The sequence below is a fragment of the Spermophilus citellus genome (genome assembly GCF_964194105.1).
Source record: "Spermophilus citellus genome assembly, chromosome: 10".
Classification (NCBI taxonomy): Eukaryota; Metazoa; Chordata; class Mammalia; order Rodentia; family Sciuridae; genus Spermophilus; species Spermophilus citellus.
This window is the reverse complement of record NC_138197.1, coordinates 91,231,412-91,259,159: the sequence shown is the minus strand read 5'-3', so window position 1 is coordinate 91,259,159 and position 27,748 is coordinate 91,231,412. Positions and strand designations below refer to the sequence as shown.

At 39.7% G+C, this 27,748-nt stretch overlaps 1 protein-coding gene across 3 annotated transcripts in view; it reads right to left on the bottom strand.

Annotated features, from left to right (window-relative positions):
• TBC1D15 (TBC1 domain family member 15) overlaps positions 1–27,252 on the bottom strand; it is a 71,635-nt gene extending 44,383 nt beyond the window's left edge. For all 3 annotated transcript variants that reach the window (XM_081310132.1, XM_081310133.1, XM_081310134.1), the window contains exons 1-3: positions 27,131–27,252; positions 1,254–1,352; positions 1,000–1,074 (exon numbers count right to left, since the gene is read on the bottom strand). In XM_081310132.1, coding sequence (XP_081166258.1) covers positions 1,000–1,074; positions 1,254–1,352; positions 27,131–27,160 — 204 coding nt within the window. In that variant the 5' untranslated portion in view covers positions 27,161–27,252. The remainder of the gene's footprint in view (positions 1–999; positions 1,075–1,253; positions 1,353–27,130) is intronic.
• Positions 27,253–27,748: the final 496 nt, after the last annotated feature.

The following is a 27,748-nucleotide window of genomic DNA, read 5'->3' as shown; positions in this document are numbered from 1 at the left end:
AGCAAATATTAAAACACAAAATAATATGAACCAAGAATTCTACTCCTAGGTATATACTCAAGAGAAAAAAATGTCCACACAAAAACCTGTACTCAAATATTCATAGCAGGATTATGTATATTAGCCCCAAAATGAAAACAACCCAATGTCCACCAACTAAGGAACAAATAAACAAAATGTATATTCATGAATGCATTGTTCAGAGGAAAAAAAAAAAAAGAACTATGTTATAACATGGATGAACCTGGAAAACATTTTCTCAAGTGAGAGAATCCCATCACAAGAGACCGTATGTTACATGATTGCATTTATATAAAATGTCCAGAATGGGCAAATCCTTAGAGACAGAAAATAGGTTAGAGATTGCCAGGAGTTGAGAGTAGGTAGAAATAAAAGGTGATTACTAATAAACAGAGTTCCTTTGGGGGACTGATAAGGGTTCTAAAATTAGATATTGATGATGGCTTCCCAACTCTATAAATATAATAAAAAAACTGTAAACTGTGTACTTAGAGAGGAAGAACAGTATGGTATGTGAATTTTTTTTTTTTTTTTGGTACTGGGGATTGAACCTAGGGGCACTCAATCACTGAGCCACATCCCCAGCCCTATTTTGTATTTTATTTAAAGACAGGTTCTCACCGAGTTGCTTAGCACCTCGCTTTTGTTGAGACTGGCTTTTGAACTCACGATCCTCCTGCCTCGGCCTCCCAAGCCAATGGGATTACAGGTGTACGCCACCACACCCAGCGAATTATATCTAAATAAAACTGTTATTTAAAAGACAGCATTCCCTTGATCATTTGGGGGTGGGGAGTATATGGAAATGAACCAATGGCATTTTACTAATGAGATACACCTTCAAATCTTTTAAGTTTTTAATTTTGAGACAGGATCTTGCTAAACTGCTCATGCTGGCCTCAAACTTATGATTCTCCTGCCTCAGCCTCTGAGTTGCTGGGAACACAGGCATGCCCAGCTTCTTTTTTTCTTAAATACCTTTCCAGCATAGAGAATGCTTGAAGAATCCAATGCATCATCCAATGGTCTCCAGTCCACTATTACTTCAGCATCCTAGAGAAAAAAACAAAAATTAAATTTAGTATTCAACAATATGGTACATTCTCAACCCATTTACCACTCACTGTTCAATTACATAACTGTATCTTACATATAAAATTCAAACTTTCTAATAATGCCACAATAAACCCCTTCCATAAACTATTAATATTATACATTTACTAGAATCTTACCTTTTCTAAAACACGTAATATTCCTGAAATTAAGCTGTCTTGGTCATTGGTCTTTGCACAAGATGAGTGAATATATACCCCTTCCTGTTCATATATAATCTGAAACAGCAAAAATATAATTAAGAGAAAGGTTAAAGGAAATGTAACTTTTTACATTAATATCTCTAATTTGAATATTTTAAAGTGAAACAAGTACCTTACAAAATGTCAGAGTTCCAGTTAGCCTGTGTTCTGTGTTCCTTAACTTTAAGGTGCTTTTTTGCAGGACAATTTATTTCATATATAAAATAACTAATTTTTAAATATCTTTAGATGTATTAAACAAATGCAGCCACTATTTAACAATTTAGTCTTAATTACCATTTGAACTCCTAAACTTTCCATAAAAGAAATGTCGTGTATTTAAAAAATAAAATCATTAAAAAATAAAGAAATATAATCCTTTTTACATCATCTGGTTTAAAGCATTTATTTCAATATTATAATTCTTCAATCTATATTTTAAGGGAGTAACTTTACTTATTTTTTATTTACAGCATGCCTGTTCATCATCCCAAACTGAGTTACATATGCATATTAAAGTACAAAAGTCACAACTCTACAAGTATCAACTACTTAAAATAGTGCAAAATACAAAAACAGATATTCAATTAAAACTTTGTTGTTAGGCTGGGATGCAGCTTAGTAGCAGAGAGCTAGCCTTGCATATGTAAGGCCTTGTGTTCAATCCCCAGCACCACCAGAGAGGGGAAAAAAAGCTTTCATGTCATGCAACAGCACTGTTATAGGGCTGGGGCCTTCTGGGAAACTAAGGCAGTGCAAATGTCCAACCCCATTCAAATCAGAAAGATTTCAACATGTTGCTCGGAGTAACAGGCATGACATTATTAGAAAGGGGAAAGGAGGACCATCTCAATGGACAGAGTGGGTTCTCTCAGAGAGGAGAGAAAACAGAGTGCCTCTCCTGCCATCCATTTTTCAGCAGTTTTCAGAGAGTCTCACGCAGGTTCACCTCTTGATTTCTGACTGACAGCAGGATGACATTAGACTTTCAAGTCCCCACTGCCTCAACAACTCTAGGCCACTTTGGCCCATACTAACCAGTTCTAATTGGATTTTTTTTATTTTATTTTTGTTCTGTTTGGTTATACAGGACAGTAGAATGTATTTCAACACATTATACATATACGCAGTATAACTTCCCATTCTTATGGTTGTACATATGTGGAGTTATATTCATATATGAATATATGAAAGTTATATCCAAGTCTAAATTCTTACAGACTTTATGGTTAGGAGGAATTAGCCTATCTTCCTAAGTTCTGGAATCTGGACTGTGAAAAAGGTCATGAAAGTCTTCCTCTTTCAGATCACTTGTGTTCCTCTTACCAACATTATTTTCTCTCTTGCAGATAACAGGTAATTTGCTGAGAAATGTGACATATCCTGTCTGCTTAAGCCACGAAGCGCTACAGGGTAAATTGCTTCTTGGAAAATAAAGCATGTGGGGTCACACAGTGGGCCCATTTTATAGAATTATTCCTTTAACCTCACATTCCCCCTACTCATGTCTGTCTGTACCGTATCCCTTTCTTCATTGGACTTTAAAATGAACTGATTCCTGAGGAGTACCTTTCTGTCACAGGACATTCTGTTTATCTTTATCAACAATCATAATTAATATTTGAAAAGCTACCTCCAAGCTTATTTGAATGAAAAATTATTTTGCTACAGGGAATAATTATGATGTTAAGAGTAAATTTCAGATACATTTTAAGAAGAACAAGCTTTCAATCTCTTTAGTTTTATTCATGATCACTAATGAAAAACTTTTTAAATTTCAAATCAGATAATATTTTTATCATGCATTACTTTACAAAGACATTTCTACATTATCACATTTGACCCTCACAACTCAGATGTGTATGATACGTAAGTTGAAACTTGAAGAGAATGAACAAGATATCTAAAGAAAAATGAGACATGAAAGACAAAAAGGTGCATAACATTTAAGAAAATAAAACTGGAAAATGTACTTAGCATACTAAGTAGAAGAAATTGAAGAAAGACTTTGAGGATTTTTTTTAAATTTTTTTAGTTGTAGATGGACACAATGCCTTTATTTTATTTATTTATTTTTTTATGTGGAGCTAAGGATCATACCCAGTGTCTCACATGTGCTAGGCAAGCACTTTACTACTGAGCTACAATCCCAGATCAGGACTTTTTAAAGTATGACACAATAGCTGTGTTTTCAAAATACTATTAAAAATAGATAAAAGAAGTACTTATGATTAAAAAAAAAAAAAAGGATACTGATCAGGAGATAAGGGATACACAGAAGATCCCTAGAGTAGCTAGCAAAGGTCAATCTCCTGACCTGAGTAGTAGTTCCAAATGTTAGGGGACAGACAGATGAGGACAGTGGGAACAAGAGGCTGAGAGAATAATTCTCTAAATAGGCCCATGGTGCTGACCCCCAACATGCTTTCTTTTCCAAGAAGCAATTTGCCTGCAGCCCTGCCTGGCCTAAATGGACAGGATGTCACATTTCTCAGCAAATTGCCTGTTAACTGCAGAAGAAATGCAGGCCCAAGATAATGTTGATAAGAAGAACCCAGGAAATTTTTGTGACCAGATCCTGAAACTATGGGAGATAAAACAGTTCCTCCTAACCATAAAATCTTTAAGAAGATATGTTTAAGAACCCAATTAGTGATGAGGGTCTTTCACCATCCATGCTATTCCCCTTCTGCCTCCCTTTCCCTCCCACTCCTATTCCCTATCTAGAGGTAATCTTCCTCCCTTGGCTCTCCCTCCCAACCCCATTTTGGAGTCACCCCCCTTATATCATAGAAGACATTCGGCATTTGTTTCTTTGTGATTGGCTAACTTCACTTAGCATAATCTTCTCTAATGCCATCCATTTCCTTGCAAATGCCATGATCTTATTCTTTTTTACTGCTGAGTAATATTCCATTGTGTATAAATGCCACATTTTTTTTTATACATTCATCCACTGAAGGATATCTAGGTTGGCTCCACAGTTTAGCTATTGTAAATTGTGCTGCTATAAACATTGATGTGGCTGTATCCCTGTAATATGCTGTTTTTAGGTCCTTTGGGTATAATTCCAGAAGAGGAATAGCTGGGTCAAATGGTGGTTCCATTCCCAGTTTTCCAAGGAATCTCCATACTGCTTTCCAAATTGGCTGCACCAATTTGCAGTCCCACCAGCAGTGTATGAGTGTACCTATACAAAATACATGTATGAAGATGCGAGTTGGTGTCAACATACCTTATATATAATCAGAGATATGATAAATTATGATATAATGGTGTATTAAGAATTGTAATGCAAAAATAAATAATTAAAATAAAAAAAGAAATAAATCTATCTCAAAAAAAATATCACTCATAAAATACATATGAGAAACTAGAAGCAAACAAGATATTCAGCAAGTGAACCATATTTTGGTATTTCCATATTTAAGAGTCACTGTAAGAAAAAAGTTGAATTAAGCAAGTCAATAGTATTGAATTGGAAATATTTATAAGAAATACGTCAAGAGTAAAAGAAGCAAGTTATGCACCCAAAAAAAAAAAAAAAAAAAGAATCCAATTAGAACTAATCAGCATGGATCAAGATGACCCAGAGTTGCCATGACAGTGGAGACTGGAAAATCTAATGTCACCCTCCTGTCAGTTAAAAGTCGAGAGTAGATCTGGATGAGACTCTCTGGAAAGTTCTCTGGGATCCCTAATAAAACTGGAGTGCAGGAGAGGCACATTGCCCCTCTCCTTAGAGGACCTACTCTCTCATCTCTAAAAAATCTTTCTGACTTGATCGTAAGAATCACGGTTGGAAGAGGTAGTTTTCACAGTGCCTATTTCTCAGAAGACCCCAGCTCCGTAACACAAGGATGTTTGCCCTCTGACTCAAAGTATGCAATAAGTGTGATTTTCTTTATCTGAGCTTTGTTTTACAACAAAAATGCAAAACCAAGCCCCACAAAAATGTAAAGTTTAAAATAGTGTTAAACTAAGTCTCAAAGGCACTGAAGGGATATTGTCAATGGAAAGCACAATGAAAACTGATTAAATATGCCCCCAATTTCCTAATTTCCTAATTTCTTTGAAATTAGGAAAATGCAAATGTTGGTCCCCAGGAAATTTACTCCTTTTTATGCCAAAGTTCCTTTTGACATGATAAGGAGGATCCAAGGAAAATGAGCAAAACCTGTGAAATTCCTGTCTTTGGTCCTAATACACACCTTCACCTATTAAAAAGCTCTCCTCATCCCAGTCCTAGAGATATCCTTCTCAGAGATACAACTTTTGAAACAATTGTTTCTTCTATCTTCCTTCAAAGCTGGCTTTGGGAAAAAACAGTCCTCATACCAATTTGACTTTGAATATTTCTGGAGCAGCAAGCATTATTATAGTCTATTCTTCCCTTTTCGGGCAATATTACAGCTACCATAACAATTATAGGACTTCAACTATATATTTGAGCCAGAAACAGTGGCTCACCCCTGTAAACCCAGTGACTCAGGAGGCTAAGGCAGGAGGATCACAAGTTCAAGGCAGCCTTAGCAATTTACCAAGGCCCTAAGCTACTTAGGAAGACTCTGTCTCAAATAAAAAAGGCTAGGTGTGTGGTTCAGTGGTAGAGTGCCTCTCGGTTCAATGCCCAATAAACTCCCCCACTAAAAGAAAGGAGAAAGGTAATGCTATTGTTGTGGAAGTACATACAGACTACCAATGCCAACATAATATAAATTACAAATGGATATAAAACTCCTCTATGGTTGTGCTGATGCTGGCATTCTCAAAATATAAGCATCTGATAAAATTCTTAAAACATCTTGCTGATAATGTCACTTCTCAGAAGGTACAAGAAAGAAGAGAATTATACCAGACCAACAAGAAAGAAGTAGTTATTATATTAACAAAATCCTGGAAATAAAAGGACTAATCTTAAAAGTTTACAACAGGGTTGAGGATGTAGCTCAGTGGTAGAGCACTTGTCTAGAATGTGTGAGACCCTAGGTTAAATTCCTAATACTCTGGGGGAAAGGGAGACACGACACAAATATGGAACACAAACATTCCACCTAGGATTTGGGAGGCAGAGGGATACACAGAAGAGAGAGGTATAAACACCACCAAAAACAGAAAAGGGGGAAGGGGGCTTTATAATTTTCACTTCCAGCCAAGATGCAGTGACAAGAGATTAAATTTAAATCTCTCACCAAGAAAGAAAAGATCAAATCTATGAAACATTGTCTTTCACCCATGAGGTGATGAAAGTTAGTGACTGCTGAAAAGAGAAAACAGTGAAGTGTAAAACGAACTCCTGATATATAAACGAAGAGCAAACCCAAAGTCAGTAGACAGAGGAGGTAATCAGGAATGCCAAGACAGCTGGAGTTCAAAGGACAGAATACCAGAGTATTATGGTTTAAATATGAGGTATACCCCAAAGCTCATGTGTGAGACAATACAAGAATTTTTAGAAGTGAAATTATTAGATTATGCCAAGTAGGCAAGTAGGCAAGCAGGCAGGGTATGGTCGGAGGAGATGGGTCACTGGGGGCATGCCTTTGGGGGTTTATATTTTGTTTCTGGTGAGCAGAGCACGCTCTGTGCTTCCCAGTTGTTCTGAGCTGCTTTCCTATGCCACATCCTTCTGCCATGATGTTCTACATCACCTTGGACTCAGAGCTATGGAATCAGCCAACAATGGACTGAATCTCTGAAACCTTGAGCCAAAATAAACACTTCCTCCTTGTCTAATTATCCTTGTCAGGTCTTTTGGTCACCATGATACAAAGCTGACTAAAACAGAAATTGTTACTGAGAAGTGGGGTAAGTGGTATGATTAATCTAGCAACATGGTTCATAGGTCTTCGGAGCTGGTTTGCAGGGGGGAGGAATTTTGAAAAATTTAAAGCTGAAAAAGCTTTAGAATGTTGTAAGGAGAGTTTAGTGGAAGATTCTGGTGGGAGCTCAGAAGAACAGAATGCCCATAGGAGTGTGGACAGTAAAGATGGGGCTCATAAGGTTTCAGAGGAGGACTCTATTGGAAATGGCACTAGAGGCCACTCATGTTACGTTCTAGCAAAGAAGCTGTCTACATTGCCCAAGTCCTGAGACTTCTTGCGAGGACAAATTTTAAAATAATATACTAATTAACGTGGCAAAGAAAATTTCAAGGCAACACAGCATTCAGGCAGGTGGCACAGATATTGCTGGCATCTTTTACTCAAGTTTACTGTGAAAATCAGTAGCAGTAAACAAAGCAGAAAGATTTGAAAACCACATTTTGGCCAAAAAGTGTGAATAAAACTGAGGCTAAGGAAGGAAGTCATGGTTGTTAAAGCATTACAGCCACTAAAGAGATGATAAGTACTTTACCCAGAAATAATAGGAAAGATGAAATGAGAGCATATCAGGAATGGCAAGATGACACCCATCTCAGGATCAAGGGTGTAAAAGCAGAAATTCCTTTGAGACCATGGGAGGACCCCGTTTGCACAGGGGACTTAGGAAGTTTTTTCACCATGCTCAGTCTCCCAGGCATTCAGAGGCTGCTACCTACAGTCATGGTCCCAAAAGGCTTGGCTACTGCTCAAAAGTAGTGGAAGACCTTGGCAGCAACCATATAGTGATGGTTTACAGGAAGGGAGGATGCTGGAGTTAGGGGGGTCAAGGAGTCTACTACAAAGATTTCAAAGGAAGGCCTGGAAATTCAGGCAAAGTGGTTCGGAGTCCCTGCAGGCTGTCCTTGAGAGGGCAATGCATGAAAAAGTGAGAAGAAAGCTGCAGCTTAAGTGGAAGCCCTGAGATTAAGAGATGCCACTAACTCAGGACGTCTGATAAGGAAAGCTGCAAGAATTGAGCAGAAACAGGCCAAAAGAGAGGCCATATGGACTGTAACCAGCAAGGCCAAAGGGGAGAGCTACTCAAGTCCTTTGAAGGGAACATCACAATGCCATGTATTCCAGATGCTAGATCTTGAGCAATAGGACCTATTTGCCTCGGTAGATTTCAACCTTACTTTTCTCCTTTTAATTCTTTCTATTCCCCCATTTCTCCCTTATGGAATGAAAATGTTTACCTGTGCCATTATATGTTTTATATATGAAACTTGCTTTTGATCTTTATGCTCACAACAAAGAGTCTGTCTTGAGTCTCAAATGAGGTTTTAGACTTGGACTTGGCAATGCTGAAACTATTAAGACTATGGGGACCCATGGAAATGGACTGTTTTAGCTTTTTTGTCACTGTAACCAAAAGACCTGACAAGAATAACAAAGAGGAAGGAAAGATTATTTGGAGCTCATGGTTTCAGAGTTCTCAATCCACAATTGGCTGAGTGCATAGCTCTGGGCCCAAGGCGTGGCAGAGGAAAGCAGCTCCAGACATGGCAATCAGGAAGCAGAGAGAACTCTGTTCACTAAAACAAAATACAAACCCCAAAGGCAAACCCCTAGTGATCTATTTCTTCCAGCCAATCCTGCCTGCCTACAGTTGCCATCCCATTAATCTATATCAGTGGATTAATACAACTGATCAGGTTAAAGCTTTCATAATCCAATCACTTAACCTCTGAACTTTTTTGCATATTTGTTGAGAGCCACAGCCGAAGGGGCCCCAGCAAACTTTCACACTGCCAGCTGATGATTGGCTCACAGCGGCCCCAGCAACTTCTAGCTGATTGGCTCCTCTGCGGTGACGCTCATTGGGCTGTTTCCCTGCCCTTTCAGACTATGGAGCTGCTCATTGGGGGACTTTTTTTGGTTCCACCCACGTGACCCAGCCAATCTGCCTCAAGAGCAGGAGGAGTGGGGGAGGTTGAGAGGCTTGTGGGAAGCCGGTGGTGGCAGTTGGGCTCTGAAGGTTTTTCCTGAGGAGCTGTTTTGTTTGGCATGTGTGGTTCTAAAAATAAAGTTCGTTTCTTTTGACAAGTGGCTCCTGAATTGTGCCCAGCCAGACTGCGGCACATATTCTCACACCTGAGCTTTTAAGGAGACCAATCATTTAACCTCTGAATTTTTTTTGCATATTCTCACACCTGAGCTTTTGAGGAGACCACATATCCAAACTATAACACAGAGTAAATGTATTTTGTATTATGATTGGCTCACAGCGGCCCCAGGCAAGAGTTTTGGGGTGGGGGGCATAGGTGGAATGTTATCATTATGAAAGATATAACTGAATCGGTGGATGAATTCACTGATATGGATTAACTGGAGGCAAGTAGGTATGACTGAAGGAAGTCACATCACTGGGCATGCCTTTGGGGTCTATATTTTGTCCTTGATTTGTGGAGTTCTCTCTGCTTCCTGGCTTCCCTGTGGTATCCTGAGTTACGTTCCTTCACAACACCCTTCTGCCATGACGTTCTGCCTCGTCTTGGGCCCAAAGCAACGGAGTCTTCCATCTATGGTCTGAACCTCTGAAACAATGAGCCCTAGATAAACTTTCCCTTCTCTATATTGTTCTTCTCAGGTCTTTTGGTAACAGTGACATAAAAGCAGAGAGATGCACAGAGAACTCTAGATCTGCAGCCTTCCTCCAGCATTCAGCAGAGAACAGGTCAGTGTGCCAGTAAACTACCCAACTCAAGAGGGAAAAGCCACCTGAAACTATCAGAAGAAATAATGTGCAAGCATACACAGCTGTTTATACTAGTCAAAATGGGAAACCTTGTAAGCCACAAAGCTAGAATACTCTAGAACGCTCTTGCTACAGCAGTGGGTGTTAATTCATTCTACATTAAGCTGTATTGATACCACCTTACAAAGTTTAAAAGCAAGAACACCCAAGTATAATATGTTTCCAAGTAAGTGCCTTCCAAGAAAAATCTCAAGAATATTTGAAAGAAACAAAATGTAATACCCAACAAAATGAAATTCACATTATCTGGTATTAGTAAAAAATTTTTAAAAAATTAATGTAAAAACACACACAAACACACACACACACACACACACACACACACACACACCCTCCTAAGGCAAGCTGAGAGCTAGAAAAATATAATCTAGGAGATTATATTATATATATAATTATATTATACTATATTATATTATAATAGGGAGAAAAATTAATCCATAAAAATGGATACAAAACAAATAATAAAATTAGTAAAGAAAGATATTAAAGCATTATTATAACTGCATTCCTCAAGTTCAAAATAAGTCATAATTTATTAGGAAAATATCAAAAATATTTTTAAAAAACCCAAATGAACTTATATCAAAAGAACTTGTATCCACAACACAAAAAGAACTATCAAAACTCAGTAACAAGAAAATGAACAATTTAAAATACATAGGCAAAAAATTTGAACATACTTAAAGAAAATACAGGGATAAAATACTCAACACCATTAGTCATTATAGAAATGCAAACTGAAACCATAAGGAAATACTTTACTAGAAGCATATACACATATTAAAAAGGATCTAAGACTGACATACTTAATGTAAGTGAACACATGGAGCAACTAGAAGTTCCATACATTGCCAGAGGGAATATAAAATGTATGCCTATTTTGGAGAAAAGTTTGGCAAAGCTTAAAAATGCTAAATATACAACTAACATATTGGAAGCATGGGTTCACACAAAGACTTTTATACTGATGTTTGGAGCAGCTTTATTTGTAAAAGTCAAGTAGAAATAACCCAAATTTCTTATCAATATTTTGGATAAACAAAACATAGCCTACAAGTGGTTATTACTTGACAATTAAAAAAAAATAAATAGTACACACAACCACATAAATGTATCTGAAAGTAATCCAAAGAAAGTCAAATCAAAATAGAATACATACCATATAATTCTAATCACATAAAATTCTAGAAAATATAAACTACAGAACAGCAAAAATGCAATTCAGCAATTGTCTGTAGTCAGGTGAAGAGACTGATGGGTTTACAATGAATCAAGGGGAAACTTTTGGAGATAGTAGAAATGCCATTATCTTGATTTAGTTTAGTTCCTGGTGTACACATACATCAAAAGTTAACACCCTATTATTTATCAATGTAGATCAACAAAGCTGTAGAAAACATAATTTACATGCAAAGCCTATTGTTTCAACTGTAAAAACCATATAAATAAATTAAGTATAGATGTCTTCATAAAAAAGAAAACTAATTGGGAATTAGGTGTCTATTGGGAGTAAACAGAATCAACAGCATTCAAAAATTTGCTACTGGGTGGTAATAAACTCAACTATACAACCTCAATGCAACAAAATTTATTAAGGAATTATGTGCCAGACCATAGTGACTAAAAAGATTAAAAAAAAAAAAGACAAGGTTCCTTGCTTATAGGTACCTGCCTATGTCATTAAAAGGGTAAAATCTTTACAAACTATAGAATATTCCAAGTGCCTCTCAGGGGTAGGGACAGTGTGTAAAAAGGTACAAAAACAAGGGAAAGAGGTATGAAGATGGCAGCGAAGGGAGTGCATCACCCCCGTGTGCCGTGTCACTATGCGGGAGAATGATGAGTTAAAACAGCTGAAGGCTGTCTTGTTGGGAATTTCCAGCGAAATTGAGGTGCTCCAGAATCTAGTGGAGGGATTTTCATCGCGTGAGGATCGGCGGCAGGGGCTCGGTCGCGGGCGATTTCTCCGCACGGAGGGTCGCACGGCTTGTTCGGCAGATTGCCCCGCGGCCGGAGTCTCCGGCGCGCGCTGGGAAGCGGCGAGGTGGCGGCAAGGAGGTGCAGCGCTGCGGATTCTGTGGGCTCCTGCCAGCGGTGCAATGGCTGCGTTCAGTGCTTAGTTCTGGGTTTGAGACGGAGGAGGGAAGCGGTCCACTTCAGTTCTCCACACCGGTCGGTCCACGGAGGAGGCAAGCGGCCGCCATCTTGGAGAGCTGACGTAATCATCCCTGTTTTCTACTGATCTTAGCTCATTCAGCTATGGAACAGGTGATTTCAGGCTGTTATTTGCCTGCATCTCGAAGACAGATAGCTCAGGCTCAGGGCTAGAGAACCCGCGGAGACGGCTTCTTGGAGCTCGCCCCTAGCAGAGCGTCCACCGAGCTCTGAGCAGCCGGGTTCTGGCTCCCGGAGCTGCTTTGGTCCAGGGCTGGGGAACCCACGGAGACTGCTTCTTGAAGCCTGCTCCTAGCGGACCGTGCACCGAGCTCTGAGCAGCCAGGTTCTGGCTCCCGGAACTGTTTTGGCCCAGGGCTGGGGTACCCGCGGAGACTGCTTCTTGGAGCCCGCTCCCAGCAGAGCGTGCACTGAGCTCAGGGCGGCCGGGTTCTGGCTCCCGGAGCTGCTTTGGCCCAGGGCTGGGGAACCCGCGGGGACTGCTTCTTGGAGCCTGCTCCTAGCAGACCGTGCACCGAGCTCTGAGCAGCCGGGTTCTGGCTCCCGGAACTGTTTTGGCCCAGGGCTGGGGGAACCCGCGGAGTCTGCTTCTTGGAGCCCGCTCCCAGCAGAGCGTGCACCAAGCTCGGGGTGGCCAGGTTTTGGCTCCCGGAGCTGCTTTGGCCCAGGGCTGGGGAACCCGCGGAGACTGCTTCTTGGAGCCTGCTCCTAGCGGACTGTGCACCGAGATCTGAGCAGCCGGGTTCTGGCTCCCTGAACTGTTTTGGCCCAGGACTGGGGGAACCCGTGGAGTCTGCTTCTTGGAGCCCGCTCCCAGCAGAGCGTGCACCGAGCTCGGGGCGGCCGGGTTGTGGCTCCCGGAGCTGCTTTGGCCCTTGGCTGGAGATCCCACGGAAAATGCTTCTCGGTCCGGGTCCTGCTGGGTGCTGTGGGGGCCAGAGGGGCAGAGTGGAGCTGCCGCCTGCGCCCAGAACAGGCCAAGCGACCCGCCGGCGTGGTATCACGTCACCCCAACTGCAGCTAGGGCCGAAGAGAGCAGCCGCCCACGCCTGGATAAGGTCCAGCGACCCGATGGCATGGTAGTCAAGTCACCCCATTTGGAGTAGGGGCCGAGCAGAGTCGCCGCCCGAGCCTACAAGGTAGGCAGACCTGCAACCCACCGGCGGAACAGGCCCGGTGGCCTGCCAGCGTGGTGGACACGTCGCACCGATTGGAGTGGGGGCTGAGCGGGGCCACTGCCTGTGCCCGGAAAAGGCCCAGCGACACACCGGCGTGGCAGTCAAGTCACCCCATTTGGAGTGGGGGCCGAGCAGAGCCGCCGCCCGAGCTCGCAAGGTAGGCAGACCGGCGGCCCACAGGTGGAACAGGCCCAGCGGCCGGCCGGCGACACAGATACGTCACACTGGTCGGAGTGGGGGCGGAGCAGAGCCGCCGCCCGTGTCCGGAAAAGGCCCAGCGACCCGCCGGAGTGGCAGTCAGGTAGCCCCATTTGGAGTGGGGGCCAAGCAGAGCTGCCGCCCGAGCCCGCAAGGTAGGCAGACCTGCAACCCACCGGTGGAACAGGCCCAGAGGCCTGCCAGCATGGTAGTCACATCACCACAATTGGTGTGGGGCCAGAGCAAAGCCGCCACCCGCGCCCGCAGGGTGGGAAGACCTGCGACCGACCGGCAGAGCAGGCCTAGCGGCCCGCCAGTATGGTAGACAGATCACCCCAATTGGAGGAGGAGCACAGCCACTACCCGCCCTGCAAGGGAGATTTTTCAACTATACAAGAGCAATATAAATAAACAGGGGGAAAATTTCAAAAACACAACAGTTTTACCAAGCAGAAAGAAACGCAAGCAGTATAAAAAGACAAGGCAAGAAAGGACCACAAGCAATGCAGGTCAACTCAACTTTAGAAGAGGTAATAGCTGCAACAGATGGAATGTCAGATAAAGAATTCAGGATATACATGCTTCAGATGATCTGGAGTCTCAAGGAAGACATGAGACAGCAAAATCAGACAATGAAAGATCACTTTGACAAGGAATTACATAAACAAATCCAAGAAGCAAAGGATCAATTATACAGGGAGACAGAGGTAATAAAAAACAAACAAATAGAAATCCTAGAAATGCAGGAAGCAATAAACCAACTTAAAAACTCAATTGAGAATACTACCAGCAGAGTAGAACACTTAGAAGATAGAACATCAGACAATGAAGACAAAGTATTTCAACTTGAAAAGAACATAGACAGCTCAGCAAGACAGTTAAGAAACCATGAGCAGAACATCCAAGAGATATGGGATAACATAAAGAGACCAAACTTAAGAGTCATTGGGATACAGGAAGGCAGGGAGGTCCAAACCAAAGGAATAAACAATATATCCAATGAAATAATACGAGAAAACTTCCCAGACTTGAAGAATGAGACAGAATCCCAAATCCTAGAAGCCTACAGGACGCCGAATATGCAAAATCATAAGAGATCCACACCTAGACACATTATAATGAAGATGCCCAACATACAAAATAAGGAGAGAATTTTAAAAGCTACAAGAGAAAGGAAGCAGATTACATTTAGGGGTAAACCAATCAGGATAACAGCTGATCTTTCAACACAGACTCTGAAAGCTAGAAGATCCTGGAATAACATATTTCAAACACTGAAAGAAAATGGGTTCCAGCCAAGAACCGTGTATCCGGCAAAATTAAGCTTCAGGATAGAAGATGAAATTAAAACCTTCCACGATAAACAAAAGTTAAAAGAATTTGCAGCTAGAAAACCATCTCTTCAAAAAATCCTTGGCAAAACATTACAGGAAGAGGAAATGAAAAATAACAATGAAAACCAACAGTGGGAGGTAGGACAATAAAGGGGGGAAAATAATCAAAGAAGAAAACAAATCAGGTTTAGTAACATTAATAAACAAATATGGCTGGAAGAACAAACCATATTTCAATAATAACCCTAAATGTTAATGGCCTAAACTCACCAATTAAGAGACACAGGCTAGTTGAATGGATCACAAAACAAGACCCAACAATATGCTGCCTACAGAAGACGCATTTGATAGGAAAAGATATACATAGACTGAAGGTGAAAGGTTGGGAAAAATCATATCACTCATATGGACTGCGGAAACAAGCAGGAGTGTCCACACTCATATCAAATAAAATAGATTTCAAGCCAAAGTTAATCAAAAGGGATAAAGAGGGACACTACATACTGCTCAACAAGACATAACAATCATAAATATATATGCCCCAAACAATGGAACAGCTATGTTCATCAAGCAAACTCTTCTCAAGTTCAAGAGTCTAATAGACCACCATACAATAATCATGGGAGACTTCAACACACCTCTCTCACCACTGGACAGATCTTCCAAACAAAAATTGAATAAGGAAACTATAGAACTCAATAACACAATTAACAACCTAGACTTAATTGACATATATAGAATATACCACCCAACATCAAGCAGTTACACTTTTTTCTCAGCAGCACATGGATGCTTCTCAAAAATAGATCATATATTATGTCACAGGGCAACTCTTAGACAATATAAAGGAGTAGAGATAATACCATGCATCTTATCTGATCATAATGGAATGAAACTGAAAATCAACAATAAAAGAAGGAAGGAAAAATCATGCATCACTTGGAGAATGAACAATAGGTTACTGAATGATCAATAGGTTATAGAAGACATCAAGGAGGAAATTTAAAAATTCTTAAGATAAATGAAAACACAGACACAACATATCGGAATCTATGGGACACATTGAAAGCAGTTCTAAGAGGAAAATTCATTGCATGGAGTTCATTCCTTAAAAAAAGAAAAAAACCAACAAATAAATGATCTCATACTTCATCTCAAAATCCTAGAAAAAGAAGAGCAAAACAACAGCAAAAGAAGTAGAAGGCAAGAAATAATTAAAATCAGAGCTGAAATTAATGAAATCGAAACAAAAGAAACAATTGAAAAAACTGACAAAACTAAAAGTTTGTTCTTTGAAAAAATAAATAAAATCGACAGACCCTTAGGCATGCTAACGAAGAGAAGAAGAGAGAGAACCCAAATTACTAGCATACGGGATGAAAAAGGCAATATCACAACAGACACTTCAGAAATACAGAAGATAATCAGAAATTATTTTGAATCCTTATACTCCAATAAAATAGAAGATAGTGAAGGCATTGATAAATTTCTTAAGTCATATGATCTGCCCAGATTGAGTCAGGAGGATATAGACAACCTAAACAGACCAATAACAATTGAGGAACTAGAAGAAACCATCAAAAGACTACCAACTAAGAAAAGCCCAGGACCGGATGGGTATACAGCAGAGTTTTACAAAACCTTTAAAGAGGAACTAATACCAATACTTTTCAAGCTGTTTCAGGAAACAGAAAAAGAGGGAGAACTTCCAAATTCATTCTATGAGGCCAACATCACCCTGATGCCTAAACCAGACAAAGACACTTCAAAGAAAGCAAACTACAGACCAATATCTCTAATGAACCTAGATGCAAAAATCCTCAATAAAATTCTGGCGAATCGGATTCAAAAACATATCAAAAAAATTATACACCATGATCAAGTAGGATGCATCCCTGGGATGCAAGGCTGGTTCAATATACGGAAATCAATAAATGTTATTCACCACATCAATAGACTTAAAAATAAGAACCATATGATCATCTCGATAGATGCAGAAAAAGCATTCGACAAAGTACAGCATCCCTTTATGTTCAAAACTCTAGAAAAATTAGGGATAACAGGATTATACCTCAACATAGTAAAAGCAATCTATGCTAAGCCACAGGCTAGCATCATTCTGAATGGAGAAAAATTGAAGGCATTCCCTCTAAAATCTGGAACAAGACAGGGATGCCCTCTCTCACCACTTCTGTTCAACATAGTCCTCGAAACACTGGCCAGAGCAATTAGACAGACGAAAGAAATTAAAGGCATAAAAATAGGAAAAGAAGAACTTAAATTATCACTATTTGCAGATGACATGATTCTATACCTAGCAGACCCAAAAGGGTCTACAAAGAAACTACTAGAACTAATAAATGAGTTCAGCAAAGTGGCAGGATATAAAATCAACACGCATAAATCAAAGGCATTTCTGTATATCAGCGACAAAACTTCTGAAACAGAAATGAGGAAACACACTCCATTCACAATATCCTCAAAAAAAATAAAATACTTGGGAATCAACCTAACAAAAGAGGTGAAAGACTTATACAATGAAAACTACAGAACCCTAAAGAGAGATATAGAAGAAGATCTTAGAAGATGGAAAAATATACCCTGTTCATGGATAGGCAGAACTAACATCATCAAAATGGCGATATTACCAAAAGTTCTCTATAAGTTCAATGCAATACCAATCAAAATCCCAACGGCATTTCTTGTAGAAACAGATAAAGCAATCATGAAATTCATATGGAAAAATAAAAGACCCAGAATAACAAAAACAATGCTAAGCAGGAAGTGTGAATCAGGTGGTATAGCGATACCAGACTTCAAACTATACTACAGAGCAATAGTAACAAAAACAGCATGGTACTGGTACCAAAACAGGCGGGTGGACCAATGGTATAGAATAGAGGACACAGAAACCAATCCACAAAACTACAACTATCTTATATTTGATAAAGGGGCTAAAAGCATGCAATGGAAGAAGGATAGCATCTTCAACAAATGGTGCTGGGAAAACTGGAAATCTATTTGCATCAAAATGAAACTGAATCCCTTTCTTCCGCCATGCACAAAAGTTAACTCAAAATGGATCAAGGAGCTTGATATCAAATCAGAGACACGGCGTCTGATAGAAGAAAAAGTTGGCTATGATCTACATACTGTGGGGTCAGGCTCCAAATTCCTCAATAGGACACCCATAGCGCAAGAGTTAATAACTAGAATCAACAAATGGGACTTACTCAAACTAAAAAGTTTTTCTCAGCAAAAGAAACAATAAGAGAGGGCTGGGGATGTGGCTCAAGTGGTAGCGCGCTCGCCTCGCATGCGTGCGGCCCGGGTTCGATCCTCAGCACCACATACAAAGATGTTGTGTCCGCCGAAAACTAAAAAATAAATAAATAAATAAAAATAAAAATTAAAAAAAAAAAAGATTAAAAAAAAAAAACAGTAAGAGAGGTAAATAGGGAGCCTACATCCTGGGAACAAATCTTTACTCCTCACACTTCAGATAGAGCCCTAATATCCAGAATATACAAAGAACTCAAAAAATTAGACAATAAGATAACAAATAACCCAATCAACAAATGGGCCAAGGACCTGAACAGACACTTCTCAGAGGACATACAATCAATCAACAAGTACATGAAAAAAGGCTCACCATCGCTAGCAGTCAGAGAAATGCAAATCAAAACCACCCTAAGATACAATCTCACTCCAGTAAGATTGGCAGCCATTACGAAGTCAAACAACAACAAGTGCTGGCGAGGATGTGGGGAAAAGGGTACACTGGTTCATTGTTGGTGGGACTGCAAATTGGTGCAGCCAATTTGGAAAGCAGTATGGAGATTTCTTGGAAAGCCGGGAATGGAACCACCATTTGACCCAGCCATTCCCCTTCTCAGTCTATTCCCTAAAGACCTAATAAGAGCATGCTACAGGGACACTGCTACATCGATGTTCATAGCAGCACAATTCACGATAGCAAGATTGTGGAACCAACCTAGATGCCCTTCAATAGATGAATGGATAAAAAAAATGTGGCAGTTATACACAATGGAGTATTACTCTGCATTAAAAAATGACAAAATTATAGAATTTGGAGGGAAATGGATGGCATTAGAGCAGATTATGCTAAGTGAAGCTAGCCAATCCCTAAAAAACAAATGCCAAATGTCTTCTTTGATATAAGGGGAGTAACTAAGGACAGAGTAGGGACGAAGAGCATGAGAAGAAGATTAACATTAAACAGGGATGAGAGGTGGGAGGGAAAGGGAGAGAGAAGGGAAATTGCATGGAAATGGAAGGTGATCCTCAGGGTTATACAAAATTACATATAAGAGGAAATGAGGGGTAAGAGAAGAATAATACAAGTGGAAGAAATGATTTACAGTAGAGGGGGTAGAGAGAGAAGAGGGGAGGGGAGGGGAGGGGGGATAGTAGAGGATAGGAAAGGCAGCAGAAAACAACAGACACTAGAATGGCAATGTGTAAATCAATGGAAGTGTAAATGATGTGATTCAGCAATCTGTATACGGGTTAAAAATGGGAGTTCATAACCCACTTGAATCAAACTGTGAAATATGATATATCAAGAACTACGTAATGTTTTGAACGACCAACAATAAAAAATAAATAAATAAAAACAAGGGAAAGTGGCTGGGATGAAGCTCAGTGGAAAAGCATTTGTCTCACTTTCGCAAAGCCCTGGGTTCAATCCTAATTCCAAAAAAAAAGACAAATAAATAAATAAATAAGGAAAAAGGTTTTCCATTTGGGATTGAAACTCTCATGCCCCCAAGCTCTTGATAAATATTTGCTAAGATGCTTATACAGTTAAGTACATTTACAAAACTTTCAATGATGGTCTGCAGATTTTCTCTTCAGCAATGTCAGACACAACTTATTAAAAGAACTCTGTTGACCACAAAAAATGTAGAATAAATTTGCTGACCTTGAATTTAGTACAAGTTAGAATTAAAGAAGCAAAAATGAAGCAAGAAAACAGGTAAATTCAACATTTAAAATGTAGTTTTGTACCAACCTATTGAAGTCTGTGATTTTTTTTGACACAAAAAGCTGAAAAAAGATATGGAAGTTGCACAATAAAGCAGCAAGTAGTTCTTAATACTGTTTCTATACTTAAGTGACACTGAATTTTAATATCTATTATGATATTTTTAAATGTATAAATATGTATTATATAAATACATTTACAAATTATAAATATAATAAATTATAAGCATTTATAATCTTTTCTTTCAAAAACTGAGGATAAATGAAAACATCCAACCCAACTATTTTAGCCTTACCCGTAGTCTCAGGGTAAAATTCTTGCTCTAAATCTTTCCAAACCTGGAAATCCAACACCTACTATACGTAACGTACATGATTGAACCTTAGCACCTGTGTGAATTTTGTAAGCTAATTTAACAACCAAAAAAGGTTTTAAAAATTCAACTTCTTTGCACTCACTCCCTGGCTTGATCTCTCCCCCTCGTCTTTCTCTCCCTCCCCCTCCTCCCCTTCCTTTCCTCTCAGGCTGCCATAAGCTGAGCAGTTTTCCTCTACCACATCTTCTACCATAATGTTCTACCTCACCTCAGGCCCAGAGCAACAGAGCAAGTTGACCGTGGACTGAAACCTTTGAAATCATAAGCCAAAATAAACTTTACCTCCTTTAAAAAAAAAAAAACTCCTTTAAGAAATTATTAGGCAGATTAATGTATACTTCTAGCTATAGAAAGAATCCACAGGAAGCACCAGTGTGAGCCTAGATTTTTTTTCGGGGATGGGTGGTACTGGGAATTGAACCCAGGGGTACTCTACCACTGTGTCAAATCCCCAGTCCTTTTCCTTTTTAATTTGTTCTAATTAGTTACACATGACAATAGAGTGCATTTTGACACATACATAAATGGAGGATAACTTCTCATTCCTTCTGGTTGTACATGATATAGAATTCCAACAATCGCATAATCATATATGCACAAAGGGTAATACTGTCCAATTCATTCTACTATCCTTCCTACTCCCATACCCCCTTCCCTACCTTCACTCCCCTCTAATCCAAAGTACCCCTATTCTTCCTTAGCCCCCACCCCCACATATCAGAGAGAACATTTGGCCTTTGGGTCTTTGGGATTGGCTTATTTCACTTAGCATGATACTCTCCAGTTCCATCCATTTACCAGCAAATGCCATACTTTCATTCTTCTTTAACGATGAGTAATATTTCAGCGCATATCACATTTTCTTTATCCGTTCATCTCTTGAAGGGCACCTAGATTGGTTCCATAGTTTAGCTATTGTGAGTTGCGCTGCTATAAACATTGATGTAGCTGAGTCATTGTAACATTAGGATTTTAAATCCTTTGGGTATACACCAAGGAGTGGAATAGGTGGGTCAAAGGGTGGTTCCATTCCAAGTTTTCTGAGGAATCTCTTAATGCTTGCCAGAGTGGTTGCACCAATTTGCAGTCCTGCCAGCAATATGAGTATACCTTTGTACCCACATCCTTGCCAATTCTGACTGGAAATGAAACATTAGTTTTAAGTTGCATTTTTCTAATTGCTAGAGATGTTGAACATTTTTTCATATATTTGTTGATCAATCATATTTCTTCTTCTGTGAAGTGCCTACTCAATTCCTTTGCCTATATATTGACTGGTGTTAAGTTTTTTGAGTTCTTTATATATCTTGGAGATTAATGCTCTACCTCAGGTGCATATGGTAAATATTTTTTCCCATTCTGTATGATCTCTCCATGTTATTGTTTCCCTTGCTGAGAAGCAACTTTTTAGTTTGATTCCAACCCATTTATTGATTCTTGATTTTACTTCTTATGCTTTCGGAGTGTTATGAAGGAAGTCAGTTCCTAAGCTGACATGGTGGAAACCTGGGCCTACTTTTTCCTTCTACTGGGCACAGGGTCTCTGATCTAGTGCCTAAGTCTTTGATCCACTTTGAGTTTTGTGCAGGATGAGAGATAAGGGTTTAGTTTCATTTTGCTACATATGGGCCCAGTCCTTTTTATTTGATATAAGGTCTTGCTAAATGACCAGGGTTGGCCTCCAACTAGTGATCCTCTAGCCTCAACCTCTATAGTCTCTGGAATTACAGGCCTGCCTCACCACACCCACAGAGCCCAGATATTCTAATAAACTCCATGCCAAAGTAATTAGACACCTACTTAACCTACTTGATATCTCCATTTCAATAACAGACATTTTAAAGTCAATATGTTCTATCTAAATCTGGTCTTCAGATATTTCCAACTCTATCAGATGTTCTATGCACTCAAGTTATCTTAAACACCTCTTTCTCCACTCTGACCCTATATCCTAAGTCCATCAATCTTCTCCTCTGACACCCAAGAATCAATTCATTTTAGAATCTAATGAAGAATTATCATGTTCATGCTGATAGGGGACAGCATGAAGATTGCTAAAATAACATCACGAACTCTTCTCTCAGTCTAGTCACTTTCTAATAATCTGCGTAAGGTGTATAATGTATAACCAGTGCCAAAACTGATCTTTATAAAATTCTCCATTGGATCACATCACACCTGAGCTTAAAATCCTCCTGACTTCAGCCTTTACTTCTACAATGACATCAGACGTCCTAACACTCCACACACATATAACCTTCCTGCCTAAGGCCACTCTGAACTCACCAGTTCCCTGAAAGCCTTGCACCTTTATCTATGTGAATTCTGTTCCCTTTACCTAGAACACTCTTTTATCCCTCCTCTCTACAAATAACTTCCACTAGCTATAAGACTATGGGGGGGGGGCTGGGGTGTGGCTCAGAGGTAGAGCACTCGCCTCGCATGTGTGAGACCCTAGGTTCAATCCTCAGCACCACATAAAAATAAACAAACAAAATAAAGATATTGTGTCCATGTATAACTAAAAATATATTTTTAAAAAAGACTGTACAAACTCTTCTGATCACATACCCCATTCCACCCAAACTGATTTAGTATTTACTCAACATTTAGCACATTTACTAAGCATCAACAAGATGCTGAGATTAAAAGTAATCAGTGGAAAAAACACAAACAAACAAACAAACATACACACACACACACACACACCAAAAGAAGTATCTGATTAAACTAACAGTATCTTGTAAACCAATGGTCACAGTAAAATGTGATGGAGGAAAGCACAAGATCTGGAATGAAAAGACATTTTCAATAAATACATAAAGAATGCCTACAATGTGCCAGTCCTGGAGCAAGCTACTAGATTCACATAAGATTCAGTTATTGCCTTCATAGTATTTACAGTCTACCTGGGGATTAGGATAAGAAATTATAACATGTAGTACCAATAGGCTGCAGCATGCCCTCATAAGTATCTTACTAGTCTCAGCAGAGTCGAGCATTGTTAAGACTCAGGAAGACTTACTAGAGTAACAGATAAGCTAAGACCTGAAGAATAGCAATTTTAACTAGAAAGGATATAGAAAGCAGAGGGTGAACAGAAGATATATGTTCTAAACAGAGAGCAATTGTTCACTACATGGCTGAAATCCAAATATCAGAGAGAAGATTCAAAACAGTTTAGAGACAAAAACAAACAACTTCAGATCATAAATGATTTTATTAGCCCTGCTTAAGAATTTAGGAATTGGGAATTTATCCTGATTGTTTACTTCCAAAACAACTAGAGTTTCAAGAGGAAAATACCATGGTCAAACATGCCTTTTCTAAGCCAACATGCTGGCTGCAGGACCAAGAACAAATAGCTGCAATAATTCAAAAATGAGAGATTCATACTAGTTTGAACTAAGGCACTGCAGATTGATGAGAAAAGGGAGGTGGCTTAGAAAGATATTTAAGTAGAAATGACAATGAGAGGACTTTGTAACTGATTAGATATGGGAGGTGAAGGTGAACAAGTCAAGGACAAAACTGAGTAGATGGGGAATACCAAAGGGGAAAAAATTAACAATGAATTTTATTTGGCACATGTTAATCATTTCATTAATTATGAAACTGAAAAAGATGTAACAAAGTTTGTGAATTTTATGCAATTTAAGAAAGGTTACAAAGGTAACACACCATGGAAATCTTGAGAGCAAAGAATAAACGATTGAGATACAAGAGGTGGTACAATTCTCAATGAAGAGCAAGTGCACTGCTTCTTAAGGACATCGGTGTGCCAATGTCTGACAGGAGACAGAAAGAATTAAGCAATCTGAGGAGATAGAAAAAAAGCTAAATGAATGACCTCTTATACTGACAACTACATATACATTATAGCACAATAATAAACAGTATGGAGATTTCATAAGGATTTTCTTCCACAAAAAAAAAAAATACAATTAAAAAAGCTTAGATTATAATCTCTCATCCAGTTTCAGCACCCATCTCATCAAAACTAAGACTTGAGGCTGGGGTTGTGGCTCAGTGGTAAAACGCTTACCTAGCATGCGCGAGGCACTGAGTTCAATACCCAGCACCACATAAAAAACTAAATAAACAAAATAAAGGTATTGTGTCCATCTACAACTAAAAATATTTTTTTAAAAAACTAAGACTTAACACTATTATTTTTAAAGCCACACTTTTATTAATTTACAAACTGAAATAACTTAAAACTGAAAATTACTATCCTGCCCAGAGTGAAGTCTATGTTCAGCCACCCTTATATCTAAAGAACACAGCTTAGACAGCAGGTACTCAAAGTTTGATAACTGAAGAATGCTAGAAAAAAAGACCTTCATATCATATCCTAAGTAACTACCATGTCACCAGATCTAGTCTAGGGAAAGAAATTCTCCAGGAAAATCTACTAGATATTAAGAACATTCTTTATCTTTCTAAAGCACAAGGGTTTCACAGGTCTATAAGCATATCTAAAAGGAACTGGATGGGGCCAATTTAAAGTCACAAAATAAATTCTTAATAAAAATATCAAAACAAATTCTGATTAGTAAAAAACAACTATTGATTTCCCAACTGTTTCAAGTTGATTTTAATAGAAAATTCAAAAACAATTACAGAAAAAGCTAAAGTAAATGAGAATGCACTACAATACAATCTTACAGTTCTAAATAAAACAAGAGAACTATTGGTGAACCCATGTGTCTCACTCTAATTCTCCCTCATTTTCTCTATGTTCCTTATCTTTCCTTTTCAGTGAATACCTACTATGTGCCAGATACTATGCACTGAGAGTAAAAAAGCAACAGCAAATTTAAGAAAACTCTTTAAGGTAAAAATCGGTAGGAATGAATTACAGATTAAATTTTATTATAGAAAAGGATGTTTCCAAGTTTGTTTTACATGCAACCAGATGAATGATAATGTCATTAGACCAGAACTGAGGGAAAACTAAGTGGGTTTTGCTGGTCCTAATATTATCTGAAAGAGGAGCAGGTTTGGGCATGGAAAAATAGTTTCAGTGGAGTGATGGGAAGGAATGTGAACTTGCAATGGATGAGGATAAATAAAAAGGTGATAAAGCAGAGTTAAGAAGTACAAAAGGGGGGGCGGGCGGGGGAGGGGGGTTGTGGCTCAGTGGTAGAGCACTCTCCTAGCATGCATGAAGCACTGGGTTCAATACTCAGCACCACTTAAAAATAAAAAATAAATAAACATATTGTGCCCACCTAAAACTAAAAAATAAATATTTTTAAAAAAAAGTATACAAGACTGGAGCTAGGGTTGTGGCTCAGTGGTAAAGCACTCACCTGACTTGAATGAGGCACTGGGTTCAATACTCAGCACCACATAAAATAAAACAAAGATATGTGTCCACCTAAGACTAAAAAATAAATATTTAAAAATAAGAAGTACAAGATCAATTTTAATAAGTCAGACTGTGAAAGATAATGGCTTCAAGGAAAGAGCGAAAAATTTTTACGTTTCACAATTCTGCTTTTTCAAGGGTTCTTTCAAAATCAAACCAAGCCTGAAACGAGGGTTGGCGGGGTGTAGTTTAAATGGAAAGCATCTCTTCTTCGAAAGTGCTAGATTGGCTCACCCAAATGGAAGATTAAATAAGATAACTTTCTAAGAAAGTTAAGCAGAAGAACAGCATCCATCTTGAATAAAAAAGACAAAAATTGGTAAGAACATAAACAATCCAAAAAAGGATGTCCAATCTATTACTTAAAAGAAGCAGTACATGAAAGATGTAATCTATTTCATGTTTTAGTTTTATGTATTCCTAAGTACTCTAATACAAGAAATAATTATTAGCATCACTACCATTCTGCCGATTAAGCATATGAAGAACAGAGCAGTCGTAAATGCCCAATTTCCCAAGGTCACACTTCTGATGAACAGCAGAAAGAAGATCATATTTGTTATTCTGCCACCTAGTCTACTCCATAGATCAAACCACAACGGTGTCAAATAAATCAAAATGGAAAGGAATGCAGCAGGGAGAGTATGAGTGAAACTCAAGGAACAGAGGAAGCTCTCTAAAAGGAGTAAACAGCCCTTAGTGTTCTATGAGTCATTACTAATCAGCCCCAGCTGTTTAGGATATACCCCGACTCTGGGAAATGCTGCTAGTTGCATGTCATAAAACTGACAGCCCTAAACATGCATAAACTGTGCCCTTGGAACTTGAACTGGCAATACACAACGAAATCTCTTCCACACCTAGTTCCTACCGAACTAGGAGGATGTCACTGCCTACCCTCTGTGAAAGAGCACGACAGATACCCCCATGGAATCACTCCGGAGACATCTAGGAAATAAATGATTCAACAAATTCCTTTACAGACAAGCATGGGATGGTGCAAATTTCCAGTTCTCTCTATGGAAACATATCTTGCTGCTGACAACCATCACAAAAGTCGGTAATTTGTAAAATGGACCCAACAGGCTCTCTTCTAAGTGCACAGCTGCAAAGCATCTACTCAAGTCCTCCCGAAGGTAGCATAGACGCCTTCACCAGAGGGAAGCAAATAAAGACACCTGCAGGTCTGGTTACCGTCTCAAAGACAGAAAAGACGTTTGAATCAAGAGTAGACAGAACAAGAGTCAGGAAGCCCCTCCCCCGCACTAGAGAGCCACCTGTCCCTAAATAAAAATAATACAAACGAAAACCACCTGGCTCTGGTGCAAAGCAGAGCATAGAGAGCCAAGGCCTCGGTGGCTCTTACTCCCTGGCTGAACCGGCATTCGGGGGAAACAGCTGACGAAACCCAGTCCTCCTCTTCTACATCCGCCACGGGCTGTTCCCGATGCAGATAAGCCCTCGTTTCCCCTCCCCTGCCGGGACCCAGCCACCAAAAGCACCCGTGTCTCGGAGAAAACCGGGAGTGTTCCCTGGGGCCGTTACTCACCTTCCCGCTCACAACACCCGCAGCCGCCATGTTTCCTGCGCGTGCCTGGTGATGACGTCGCCGTACCTCACGTGTCTCTCGGATTCACAACAACATCCGGCAAAACTAAAAGGACATCCGGGCGGGAAAGGGGCGGGGAGTGGCGGGAAAGGGGCGGGGAGTGGCGGGAATCGTGCGAGGGGAGGGGCGAGAGGAGCCTCCTGACGCATGCGCGCTGAGGAAGCTGGAGTCTGGTGCCACAGTTTGCCTGTGCCAGCTTATTTTTCCTGCGGCGCCTCTTAAGTGAGCTGTAGTTTGTATTGGGAGTTAACCTAGGGGCGAGACTTCCAACCTAGAGCGGTTAGAAGGGCGGGCCTCTTATCTTTGGTGTGATAAAAAGAACATCACATTTGGAGCCAGCAATCATGGTCCAGGTTTTGTGGCCATAGCAAGTCTTCAACACACTCTAAAATCAGCATAGCGTTACTGTGAGCTATCCGGGAAGATAAAGAACCGCCAGCTCTCTGACTGAGATGCACTCACAAGAGACTTTAACCCCTCTGAATACAAGGTTTCTGAATTTGAGTCTGGTTACTGCCACTCACACATAACTTTGAGCAAGGTATTTCTGTAGGAACT